The sequence below is a fragment of the Brachyistius frenatus genome, unplaced genomic scaffold (assembly GCF_029030835.1).
Source record: "Brachyistius frenatus isolate BFR_SWC_R1_liver_20210118 unplaced genomic scaffold, ASM2903083v1 Contig_22, whole genome shotgun sequence".
NCBI classification, from domain to species: domain Eukaryota; kingdom Metazoa; phylum Chordata; class Actinopteri; family Embiotocidae; genus Brachyistius; species Brachyistius frenatus.
Genome location: NW_027210621.1, coordinates 4,292,985 through 4,305,856, shown reverse-complemented (window position 1 = coordinate 4,305,856; position 12,872 = coordinate 4,292,985). Strand labels below are relative to the sequence as shown.

The 12,872-nt window shown below is 41.1% G+C and overlaps 1 protein-coding gene across 2 annotated transcripts; it reads left to right on the top strand.

The window, feature by feature from the left end:
* Positions 1–12,791, top strand: znf185 (zinc finger protein 185 with LIM domain). 2 transcript variants are annotated; one of them, XM_069697002.1, is made up of 32 exons: positions 1–116; positions 995–1,055; positions 1,333–1,450; positions 1,546–1,653; positions 1,743–1,769; positions 1,971–2,027; positions 2,122–2,169; positions 2,263–2,334; positions 2,412–2,492; positions 2,685–2,747; positions 2,888–3,010; positions 3,096–3,791; positions 4,371–4,436; positions 4,579–4,650; positions 4,773–4,841; positions 5,061–5,135; positions 5,729–5,788; positions 6,199–6,258; positions 6,742–6,792; positions 6,900–6,944; positions 7,170–7,217; positions 7,674–7,739; positions 7,890–7,955; positions 8,076–8,144; positions 8,468–8,635; positions 8,893–8,934; positions 9,278–9,313; positions 10,021–10,092; positions 10,202–10,276; positions 10,378–10,443; positions 11,517–11,622; positions 12,429–12,791. In XM_069697002.1, exons 2-32 carry the CDS (start codon positions 1,046–1,048, stop codon positions 12,525–12,527), a joined length of 2,814 nt encoding a protein of 937 aa, XP_069553103.1. In that variant the 5' UTR covers positions 1–116; positions 995–1,045; the 3' UTR covers positions 12,528–12,791. The 2 variants fall into 2 exon arrangements, with proteins under 2 accessions (XP_069553103.1, XP_069553104.1); XM_069697003.1 differs by lacking the exon at positions 5,061–5,135.
* Positions 12,792–12,872: the final 81 nt, after the last annotated feature.

The following is a 12,872-nucleotide window of genomic DNA, read 5'->3' as shown; positions in this document are numbered from 1 at the left end:
TGCCAGACAGAAAAGGACTTTCTCTCTGTTCACACCAGTCGCTCTCGGTGGGACACTTTCACAGATTCTCTACTTACCGCCTGGACGTTGCTCTGCTGGATATAAAGTGATAGCAGGTAGGTGCTCTGTCCATTCAGGTGTTTTAGTTATTCCCTACGTAACTAGTTATCTTGAAAGTTCCAGTATTTCGAATGTAAACGTGATTAGTCATGTTGTATAAACTGTCAACAGATGATTATCTGCGTTTTCCCTCTCATATTTCAGGGCGATTGCTTGTCAGTAAAGTTGACTGTCAAGCTCAGTGCTTGCCTTAAATGTTATTTCCCTTCATTAATCATTATCTTGCGTGAACTTGTATACTAACTCTAGGATAAATGTTCTTTCTGTGCCCTCAGTGTGTTTTTATTGTCACCAGTATTCACAACAATGTCCTCAAGAGACATTGTGCCGACTTGCTCTGGAAGCAGAGAATTAACAACCCCAGGAGTTTTAGAGGTTATATTTGCATTCTGAATTTGGCAGCACGCTGCAATTTTGCATAAGCTGTAGTCTGTGCCTACTTTCAGATAAGCGAACACTCCTCAGTTTCATCAGTATGTTCCTTTTCTTCTTTACTTCGATGTGGAAGTGGGTTTGCGTCTGAGCAATTCATCTCTTTACTGTAAATACCTCAGGGGTTGACTAATTTGGGAATGAGTTGGTTTTTTTTTATCAACGTAAATCATCATCTGCCAATATATGTATCCAAACACAAAGTGTGAGATAAGTGTGGGTCTTTTCATTCATATTTAAGCAATAGCAGTGTTTTTTGGAAAGTGGTAGAACAGGATGATCTGCGTGTTTAAAGGATGAGACAGGAATGCTTGACACATCACACGTTCCTCATTGGGAGGGGGCGTAGCGTGGGAAGAACCATTTTGAGACTGAGTTCAAATATGTTTTTGTTATAAATATTTCTTCTTAACAAGATTTCTGTCACCAATATATCTTTCAGGTGGCCTGTAAAGAAAGCACAACAAATAAGAGAGAACCGTCAAAAACAACCATGTCGAAAGGTAAGCAGACTGACTCATCTGATCTGAATGTGAGATGACGTGTTTCCTCTGATGCAAACTGAGATTATCATTGTCTCTCTGCCAGGCTCATGACTCGCTTATCTCCTTGCCCTGCTTTAATGAAAAATACAAGTGGTTGATTATTTGGTGTGTTTCGGCCCAAAGGTGTATCTTGCATGTTATCAACCACGCAATGATTAAGATGTCATTATGATGCAGCCCACAGTGTAATGCAGATGCTGCGTGGTTATGTGATGTGCACATGTTTGTGTCTCAGAGGGAGACAGAGCATCTGTATTGCGGACCACCAAAGTCCGGACCAAGCTGAAGGGAGACGCCAGCTGGCTGCAGCAACGGACTGAACATGAGGCTGAAACCCAGGAGGAGAAACCATGGTAAACCACTGTGTTTGAATAGATTTCTGTCCATGTTGTGCTTTAACTCAGTCACGTGAACAGACAAAAACCAAGTCCCTGTGCATCTTTTACAGGCTGGCAGAAGTTCGAGCCAGACGTTTGAATGGAGCCCCTAATGAGATCAGTCCAGTTTCTTCACCAACAAAATCCACTCCGCCACCCATAATTACTGACGCTGAAAGGTAAAGACATGTTTCTAATGTCACAGGCTTGTCTACCAAGCACTTTGAAAAATAATTGTGCTGATAATGAGTCTCTCTTTTGAACTCAGAGCACCAACATCAGGATTCTTGATCAGGTAAGAACATTTTGAAAACCCCCGTCTGGGCTCGAGCTGTACAATAAACATCTAAAAAGCAACGATTTAGTCGATTTGAGAGCAGAAACCTTTTTCAAAAGCAGACATATAGATGTGAAAGCACTCAAAATGTCACTACATGGAACCATAAATTACAGAAAGAAAAAAACTAAAAACGTTTGTTTTTTCTTTTTCTTTCAGAGGCGTTTTTACTAAACTAGACAATCCTGCTTCATCCTCAACATCTAATGGCTTTAGGTCAGAGTTTGTTTTACTTGGATAATCAGACATAACAGCATAACAATAAATGCACTTCCACATGAATACGATCTGTTTTTTGTTTTTATTCCAGCAAAACAACACAATTCACCAAAAAACCTTCAGAGAGCTACAAGAAAATGTGAGCACGCACAAATCAGATTCACAATTAACTGCGAGCAGCTGAGTGAGGATGTATTTTCATGAGGTGTATATGTGTGCTTCTGTTCCTTAGAGCCCCCCACACTGTGAGGCCCGCTTCAGAGAACCAGGAGGGCCATCTTAGCCTGGAGGAGCAGGAGAAACGGTAAGACTTTCCTCACAATCTGAAGTCACACGCCCAGCAAAGAGATTACATTAACATCATAATGATTTATTTTGCAGGACTGAAGCAGCCAGCAATGTTCTGAAGAGATCTGCAGTCAGGCAGCGGTCTTATGTGCTTTCTGCTGCCAAGATATATGAGTACGTATGTCTTACGTCAGTCTACTACTGCGTATTGTAGGATTAAACTTGTTTCTGTTATTCTTAAAAAAAAAAGAGTTGGATATTTTTAAAACTTCCCAGACTTTGAGAAATTGGTTTCATCATCATATGCTTTTGAATATTGAGCATTTATGGAGGTATTTAGGAAAATGATGTGTTGGAAAACCACAGGTCTAAAGACAATGAGCCTGACGCATCACTGGTCAACAGCAGTCCATCATTTGTGGCTAAAAGGTAAACGCTTCTTCGACTATCTCTGGCCCTGGAGCCGAAAGAAACAGACAACATCTGTGAACTATTTTACGTGTCCCTACAACCAACTCCACACAGCCATTTATATGCGTGTGCATATGTGCTTAACTGTGAACACACAGGGTGGAGATTACTGACGATGGTGAGAGCGCTGTGACTCCAGCACCTGCCAGCGCTGCGCCACCATCCCCCGCTGTTCCCGTCACATCTGTTGCCTCCGCGCCTGAGCCCAAGCCATGGAAAACGTAAGTCCTGGGCCCTGTTTCTATATCCTGTGCAACAGGCGACTTCTGTTCCTTCAGTTTCATTCATTATCTGTGTGGTCTACAGAATCAACACCAGTGTTCAGGCTGTTAATAAGCCGGTGGCTCCAAAGGTGGAGGAGACCACCCCAGATCCTGTAAAAGAAGACCCCCTTCCAAAGTCTGTTATGGAAAAAGATCCATTTGAAGGCATGAAACCAGGCTGCACCAAGGTGGCCACTCCTCTGCCTGAACTAATCACTGAGTGCATTCAAGCTGTCTCTACAGAGCCAGAGCTTGAGGATTCAAACTTTTCTGGGCAGGCTAACACCTCTCTGGTTGAACTTTCTTCACCAACACAAGGCCCAATATCACCTACTCCAGCATCCCCTTCCCCAGCTGTCCCAGTATCACCTGCTCCTGCGTCTCTTGACCTGACTTCAACCGTCCCAGAATCACCTGCCCCCATGTCTCCTGATGTGACTTCAACCGTCCCAGAAACCCCTGCCCCCATGTCTCCTGATGTGACTTCAACCGTCCCAGAAACCCCTGCCCCCATGTCTCCTGATGTGACTTCAACCGTCCCACAATCACCAGTTCAAGTACCTCATTCCACAGTGTCTCCCCCTCCAGCATCTCCTGCCCCTGTGACACCTGCTCCAATGTCACCTGCCCCAGTGTCTGCTGTAACAGAGCTCACAGTGAAGATTGAACCTGAACCTGCAGCAGAGCCTCAATCTGACCCAGAACCAGAGCCAGAGCCAAAACCGTCTCCAAATCCAAGGTCAGATTTCCACTCACCAGAATGCTTCAAAAAGCTGTCACATTTTAACATATTTATATTTTATATACAAAGATAAACTTTATAACATCTTATATTGTGTATTATTACAGATGAAACTACCAAACATTAAAAAAAAATAACTTAAATAAGCTGCACTTTTACCAATGACAGTAGTAGAATGCTACTTACACATTAATGCATCAGTCCTAAATTTGTAATTCTCTCAAATCAATTTTTTTTTAATGCCATTTAATGGAAGATGTTTATATTGAGTTAATACAATTATTATATTATATTATATCTTATTATATTGAGTTAATACGATTGAATTAATAAGATTTTTACTTTTAGTATAAGATCTGAAGACTACTTTCACGACCGCAGCAGTATAACGTATAACTATATCATCTCTACGATGATGAACTCAAACATCAACATTATTTTTAAGGAGCACTCTAAATGTGCTTTGAGGTGAAGTTCTTTGTGTATGAATGCGGTATGTTCGCTTTCATTCTTTCACATGCGTGATTGAAAACTGACCTGGAATGTCAAATGTTTGTTGTCCGTCTATTTTCACAGCTCCGGTGTTGAAACGCTCACCGCCTTGGCCGACACTCTTATTTCTTTCGGCGCAAGTTCACCCAGGTATTTCCAGAAAAAGATGAAAGTAGCAGAAATCAATGTGCCATTTTTTAGTTTTTAGTTTTTTTATCCCTGGCAGTAACATGTTAGTGCTCACAGCCTCGACAATATGCCATCTGATAATAAGAGTTTACTTTCTGTCCAGCTTCAAGGATGATGAGCTAGCTCTGGCCAAGGAAAAAGGAGCCTCAGTGGACAGTCGCACCACAGAGAACAGGTATAAAACCCAACAACTTCCTCATTCATGTCATTGCAGGGTTGGCAAGGAAACAGATAAGGGCTAACTGCCATTGCGTTTGTGATATATAATTATATTTTAATACACTCTTTATTTTGCAGTGTTGAACCAGCTCCAGCCCTCAGCAACGGTGAACCAATGACAGATGATCTCCTGGGTTTCAGTGATGGGTTTGTTAAAAATACATTCTTACTGATTGTGCAATTAAGCAGTTCTCACATTGGAAATTCTTTGAATGTTATCCACAAGGTGGCAGTGTTGCTCTTCTTATGATCCCCCTCAACTCTACCTCATCTGGCCTGTTCTTGCTTTGAAATCTCCTCTGAATCCCAAATCCCCCTTTTGTTCATCAACTTCTCTTCCTCCTTTTCCTCCGTCCACCTCTGCAGTCCAGAGCAGCCGGCAGAGCCTGTTCCCCCCAGCCCAGGACGCTGGAGTCAGGATCTGCTTGGCGGACTAGACAGGTATAGGAGCCCCGTATACAGAGCTACGTGAAAATCAATAGTTTCCTTTTCAGGAGCAAGCCAAACTATCACCCGAAGTTACCTTGCTAGGGTTGGATATAGAGTTTCAAAAGGGGCTTGCGCACAAACTCTGCACTGCAGGTGACTTATGTGTTTGATGTCTTTAGTGAGACAAACCCAGCCAAGACCAGCAGCACCCTGGATCTCCTGGCCAATGATGTCATTGTAATCAACACCGAGGCACGCAGATGAGAACGAGACAGGCATGTGACGGCCTCTGCTCCCCATCTTGCCCTCCTTTTGTACCGTTCATTTTGTATTACAACAAGGGGACGAGCATCCCAGCTCCACGAGTTGTAGGATTTTTAATAAACCCCATCCACCTCAAGTGTGATGCATAAATCAGGGCTCCTCTACCTCCTGCTATCTACTTTAACCCCTGCTCCGTGTCCGATAGTAGCAAAGTCTCAGATTCCTGAAGCGACCGAACGATACTTTGAAACAGAAAGCCACGTTTTATGTGCAGCACGACTGGGAATACAGGAGAATGTTCTATACTGATTAGTATTGCAACTTTGTTTTGTCTCCACCAGCCTCAGCATGCAGCGAGAGGAGGAGAAGCAGACAGATGAGACAACCAAAGAAACACAAAGGTAGGGGGAGGTGACAGGCTGCTCTTAAACAATTATCTATCTATGCAAAGCTATTCCTTCGAAGAAATGCATGGTGTTCAGATATGCCTTGTAATGATTTATACTAACTGTGCCCGCAACTGTGCTGCCTGCCGTCCCCAGAGACAGTCACCGTAACGACCAAAACTGTGATCATTACTGGCAAAAAGTGTGTCAACGCACACACGTATACAAAGAAAAACTCTGCACTGTATTCAGATGGTTTTCATGCTCGTTATATAGTTCAGTGGATTTTGAGCTTTTCTAATGGACTGCCATTATAAATAGTGTATGAGAACAACCACACTAACCTTTACTTGCCCTCTTTTTTCTTCCCATCATGCCGTTCGTCTGTCCCACCTTTCTTACTTTTCTGTCTTGCCCTCGTGTAGCAAAGAGGACAATGCTGATCCCTGGAGCTCACGTGCGACAACCACAGTCACTGAATCAAGGTAGTTTATTTGCTGCCATGTTGCATATAAGCTTGTAGTGTAAGTGTTTGAAAAATAGTTTGCCACTCTGACACTAAGAGAAAAATAATCTCCCTCCACTGAAGTAGGTAATTTAAGTTTAATGTGTTTGGTATAATTCTCTTTAGAAAATATGTTCTTGTTGTTAAAGGATCTGACTTGATGATGATAATAATGGTTGGATTAGTGTAATTGGTATAGATTGGATTTAGAGTTTATTTTAGGTGAAGTAAAACCAAAGTCCACTGATTTTGCTATTCAGCAGTAGAATCGTCTTTCCATTTGTCAAAAGACATCCAGATTCTGATTTTGATTGAGTTCGGTCCCAGGTTCCTTTGTGTCTCTGTTTACCATTCAAACTGCATTAAATCTTTCCATTATGAGTCAATGTGATCTGAATTCTACCGACACAAGATGGGCCATGCTGACAATTGAGAGTGAAATCAGTGTGAAATTGTTTTTCAGCTCGGCTGATCCGTTTGATCCATATCCGATAGGGACCACATCCCCTAACAGGTAATCATATTGGTTTGGAGCTGTGACTGTTTTCCAGCCAGCCAGATAGCATCTCAGCATGCATAATGTAGTAGTTTCTGATTATGAGACACTTTTCTCTATTGCAGCTCCTCTGTCCTGCTCCAGCCCCTCTCCCATACTTCCATCAACAGGCACATGAATGATAATGCAAATTCTCCCTTCCATATATTGTAACGTCTCTTTTGTAGCACTGATGGTATCCTGTTACTACATACTGTCCTCATTGGTGCTTCACTTTGTTAGTTAATGCAATAATTATTATTCATAATCAGCTGCTATTGTGCTTACTTCCTGCGGTGTGTCTACAGTTAATCTTTTTGATATGCTCATGTTGATTCATTTTTTTGTTTTTCCAGTGAATTACCAACTTCTCCGGAGAATAAAGACACAAGTCCAGAAATAAAGTAAGTTACTTATTGCGTATCCAACACTTTATCCATGATTGAGTGTCTGTGATATTTTCAGTATTGATTAATCTGTTGATTGTTTTTCAAGTGTAGATCAGAGCTGAAAATAATCTATTAGTCAATAAGCCAAAAAATACAAACTAGCTGAGTAATTTTTCAAGCAAAGATGGATCCAACTTATATTATCTTTGTATATTAAAAATCTTTGGAGTTTTTGAGAAATTGAACAAATAAAGACATGTGAAGACATCAACTTGGGCTCTGGGATAATAGTATGGTCATTTTGTCTGTCTTTCCTGACATTTCACACATAAACTAACTAATGGAGAATATCAACTGCTGATTGATTCAATTCTTCTCATTGAAAACAATTAACTTCAGCTTTAAATTAAATGAACCGGCAGTTTTTATTTCTATCTCATGTTTCTTTTGTTTTATTTTTGTGTTTGACAGCATGAGCAGTAACGCACTGGAGTCCCTTGCAGACGACGTAATCCCGATCAACACGGACACCACAAGGTATTAACCTGAGTGTAGTGCATAACTGTGTAATCTGTACATGGGAGATAGAAAAATGTGAACCAGCAGCAATCGATCCCTCCAACAGACCGTTGTCTGATATGTTTGATCTGTCACAACTTTCTGCTCTCTCTCCAATTTCAATCTCAGCACTCGGCGGCCATGGGCACGCAGATGGGAAACCACCACACCTCAGCAGACTAACAAAGAGGACAGGTGATGACACACTTTGATTTACTCTTACACTTCCACACTGAACACTGCCATGCTTCATTCATCCACAGCCATCCATGTCCATTACATGCTAAAAGCCTTTCAATGTATGTCCCCGCTCAGCCGAGAAGCTGAACCAGAAGCGGGAGGCCGAGCTGAAGACCCACAGACGCTGGTCATGTTTGAGAGAAAGTAAGTCATCTTTTTATTAAAAGCTCTGGGTGCATATTGGCTCCTTTTATTCCCATACCCTCCTTCCCTTTCACTGTTATGAAGTAACAAGGCTCTTGCAGTATCTACTCACTGAGCCAGAAGACATTGTGCACTGGTGCTAAGGAAAATAGGTCAGATATATATTTGTTACAACTTCCCCTCACAATTGTGGTAAACAGATCCCCTTCCAGCCTTTTCTTTTCTTCTTTTTTAATTTTTTTTATTTTTTTTTTTTACAATGTATAGCATATGAATTTGTCATCCTCTCATGCTACTATGTCATGTCTTTGTTTGTGCTCAAGGTCCACTGAGAATGACTCCCCGTGGGACAGATGGACATCACCCACTGTCTATAATATCACCAATACTACAGAAGAAGAAGAGGAGGAGGAGGAGGAGGAGGAAGAGGAGGAGGAGCAGGAGGAGGAGCAGGAGGAGGAGCATGAGGAGGAGCAGGAGGAGGACGACAGGTAGCTCAACTATGGCTGAGCTCATGAAATGCACATTAAAGCATTTATTTTTTACTATTTTACGAGGATGTGACTAGAGCTCCTTAAAATTCAGCGGCTGTCAACCATTTAATTGAAAGCCGGTGAAACACACACTGAAACTTCCTCACGGCTCAGTCTGAGAATAATCAACTTTCCGTACTTGTTATTTTTTACTGTCACTTCTCTACGTCTGCTGCCAGACTTATTATAATGCAGGAATGTCCTCTGTTTTGCAGCCCCGAGGATACACGCACAGTAACAACCATCACCACAATCAGGTTGGGAACAACTTTTAAAATTCCTAAAATTCCCCCCATTGTCTGATCAAAAGCTAGGTAGATTAGAAATATTTACAGTAAGAGCATGAGAGGTGTGTCGGCGATCTTTACAATTTCAATACATGGGAAGAGGGCTCTTGATGAGGCAATGCAGTGGTGCTACAATAGAAAACAGTCCTAACCTGGTCAGTAAAATCTTGACCCCAGTGGAGCTGTAAGTCAGAAAGATCTCCTTCATACACTTATAAAAAATTGCAGAACTCTTTTTTTGCCGACACCTATCTGACTTGTTGACTGCAGCAGCCTATAATTAAAGTCTAATACAGTTTTCTATACTTTCCAGGGACATACAGGGCGAGCCAGAGCCGGCCATGGATCGGTAAGTTTATGATCTTGTTAACATCACACAGCATAATACTTTCTCTGCTGTGTATTTTTTTTTTCTACTCTCTGGTCTGTTGATTTTCTTACTTTTGTGAAGAAACTCCTCTTGACTGGACCGTTTTGTCTTTTATGACTGTTTTAAGCAAGGATGTGCTACTGCATGGAAAATAATTGCACCCGTTACTTAATGAGAGGAATAAATGCATAAATTAAGCATCTAATATTTAGCTTGTGTTTTTTTTGCACACTATCACCTAAGTAGCAGATCTGCGTTTGTCTCTCCGTAACACAGCCGTCTTAGTTTGCCGATGAGAGCTTTAGGCCAAACCCCGTGGGAACGTAGCTATATCCACTTAATACTCAACTGTGGCTCTAAACACCTGCATGATGCATCGGTCCTGATTCAACTCTGTTAGTGGAGTCAAATGACAACACCCGCTCCCCTATTGTCTTTCAATTTGGCCTCATTTCCTTCCCTCTAATTATCATTCTCCAGATGTCAGATTAATGATGTGTATTAGAGATGTCCTTTTGTCAAATCACAGTGTGTTAAACGGCCTTCCATTAACAAGCAACGGCAGATAGTAATTATCTCCCGAGTTACATTTGACAGATGCAGAGTCCTTCTGTATAACCCATCACACTACCAGCATCAGTCAGTGGGTAAAAGATGAGACTAAGGCTGCTGCACTCTGTCCCCAGATCTGAAACCTATTCCAGGACGGTGATGGAAGAAGAGCAGCGTGTCCAGACACCAGAACCGGACACCAAAAAGTGAGCGATTTCACAAGCTACCAATTTCAATTAAAGTGACAGCTAATATTTATTTTTAACTGTGCATATTGACTTACCGACTGACTTGCTTCATCTGCCTCTGCTTCAGGGGGTTTGTGTATGTGAAGGAGTACGTCAATGCCACTGAGCTGTCCATGCATAACGCCAGAGACTCAGTCGATGGGTAGGATCGATAAATTATTTCCACAATTAAATAATAATATTGATATAAACTTTTCAATGATGCTGTCATGGTGATTTTACATATTGCTCTTGTTTCCATAGTGGGTCCGATTATTTGACCTCCAGCTCCATCAATTACTCTTACAGCAGCCCCTCCACTTACTCCAGGTAACAACACCATCTCCAAACCAACTCGGTTTGAACCGGAGATCCTTTTTTTTTTTCTCTCTCAACACTTCAACAGCTTTCATGCCTAGCTCTTGAAATGAATCAACTGACATTTTCATATCACAAATATCATACCAACTGACATTTCAACTACATTCATCTTTCTTTCCACTCCTTTTAATGCTTTCGCTGACGTTTTAGCTTTCACTGACGTTTTAAATGTTTAACAACGTCCACTGTTCCTGCAGATGTTACTGTCGCTGCTTTCAGATTTTACAACTGCAGATAAACACTTTGACCGCTATCTTCTCCTTTCTGAATATTTTTCATGACTTTCACTTCAACTGACACTTAAAAACTTTTTCAAACTTAGAAGTTCACCAACTTCCACTGTTCCTGTAGATGTTCCTGTAGCTGAAAAACATCTCAACTGGTCTTTCAGTTTATGAACCTGAATATTTTTCAGGACTTTTATTTTAGTTGACACTTCCACTTTACATTTGGAGTGACACTTCAACTCCTTTTAGCAGTTTCTGTGCAAGCAATGCTTGAACTTCACTTTCTAACATAATTCACTACTTACCCTTCAGCTTTTTTCATCACTACCATTTTAACTCCCACCACAGCTACTTTCAGTATATGTATCCTGCCACTTCAACTTTGTTTTACTCTTTTAAATGCATATGTTCAGCTCAGAGCAAATGTATCCTTTCTTCGTAAAAGGATGCATTTTCTAGTTGCTTTTGTTCCCAACGGTTCGGATTATTTCAGCCTCTCAGTTACCCCTGCAGCAGCGACGCAATTGCCTAAACCTTGTTTTAAACCAGCTATAAGCCAGCGCCTTTTCTCCCCCTGCCTTGTTATTTCCAGCTTTTAACAAAACTAGATATGTGTGAGCAGCAGGGCAGAAATTCCACCAAGCCTGCTCATTAGGAGGCTAAGCGGGGACATCAAAGGATTATTTACACTTATTAAATTCCTCACGTATTTCACCAGACAGAGCAGCAGTTGCTTCAAGAGCTGTTCCTGAGTCAGTGGTCAGCCTAACTTGTCTCGTTGCCATGTCTCCCCAGAGACCCGCTGTCATCCACCTGTATGTACTGCGGAGAGCAGGTGGGCAACGACGCCAAGATCACCATCGAGCACCTCAATATCAACTGCCACCCTGCCTGCTTCAAGGTAATTTATCTGTCCGTTCAAATACTGTCCTCCTGGAAATACAGTTGACGGATGACTAAAATATTTTGATTTGATTTATAGCAAATATCATTTGTTTTCACCTTAAAAAAAAAAAAAATAGTGACATTTTTTTGAATATTTGTATTCAGTTATTCAAGAGTTGCATGAGCGGATTAATATCACACTCACATCTTTATGGTAAATATGACATAAACCTAAGCTTAGCATAAAGACTGCAAATAGGGGGAAACGGATAGCCTTCATTATTCAACAGTACCAACAGTTCTATAGCTTCATTAAAAAGCTTCAAGCTTTGTTTCTTTGTGTGGACTATTTTTAAGCGAAATGCACTGACTTCCTGGTCTCTTAAGTGGTTGCCTGGTAACGTGTTAATTGGTGAGCTTTGTGGGTGCTACCCGTTTGTTGCCATTGGATGAAGGCAGATTTTACGCTGAACCGCACCACCTGTTTGTACCTGGTGTTGACTGTCTTATCGAACTCGCAGCAAGGCCGTCTTTTAAGCATGGCTCTCAAACTGTCAAATGATTCATTAAACATTTATTATAACTTAAAATACAATAAATGATGTTTGGCTTTTGCACATTTCCAGTCCACACATGAAAGTTTTAACCATTTTAACCAAAGCTATAGCAGTTTTTCTTTTAACATTGTTATTGATTTGAATTTTTTTAATTTTTTTTTATTAGTATAACGGAATTTCAATAATAGAAGTACTGCCCTGATCATTATTTTCTACATTATTACATTTTCGAATAACATTGCTGTCATTTTTTTTTTGTTTTCAGTGTGGTGTGTGTAGTAAGCCCATGGGAGACCTTCTCTTCAGTATGTTCATACACGGTGGGAAAGTCCACTGTGAGAGCTGCTACGCCGCAGTCAACTGATTATCGAAGCTCTTCAGCAGCCTCTTATCCTCGTCGCCTTTCCTTCATGTTCATTTGCATATAAAGTGAGAACTGCGCCGTTCACAGACTTTAGACTGTTTGGTTTGAATTTAGGAATCATAAAGTTGAAGGTGATCAAAGAGACTGTTACAGTGAATATGATTACTTGTTGTTGATGCTTATATTAGGTTACATTTGTAGTGTCTCACACATGTTATACAAGCTTGTGTTTTTTTTGTTTTTTTTCTTGGTGGTGAAAGCTGTATCTGCCTCAGTTTACTATGAAGGATATGTTTGTCCAACATGATGTGCTGCGTGCATAAGTGCAAACAGACTACTCTTGGC

Coding starts and splice junctions, on each gene's coding strand:
- znf185 (XM_069697002.1), top strand. Junction 8,636..8,892: donor GAGCAGGAGGAGGACGACAG/GTAGCTCAACTA, acceptor TCTGTTTTGCAG/CCCCGAGGATACACGCACAG. Junction 10,444..11,516: donor AGCCCCTCCACTTACTCCAG/GTAACAACACCA, acceptor ATGTCTCCCCAG/AGACCCGCTGTCATCCACCT.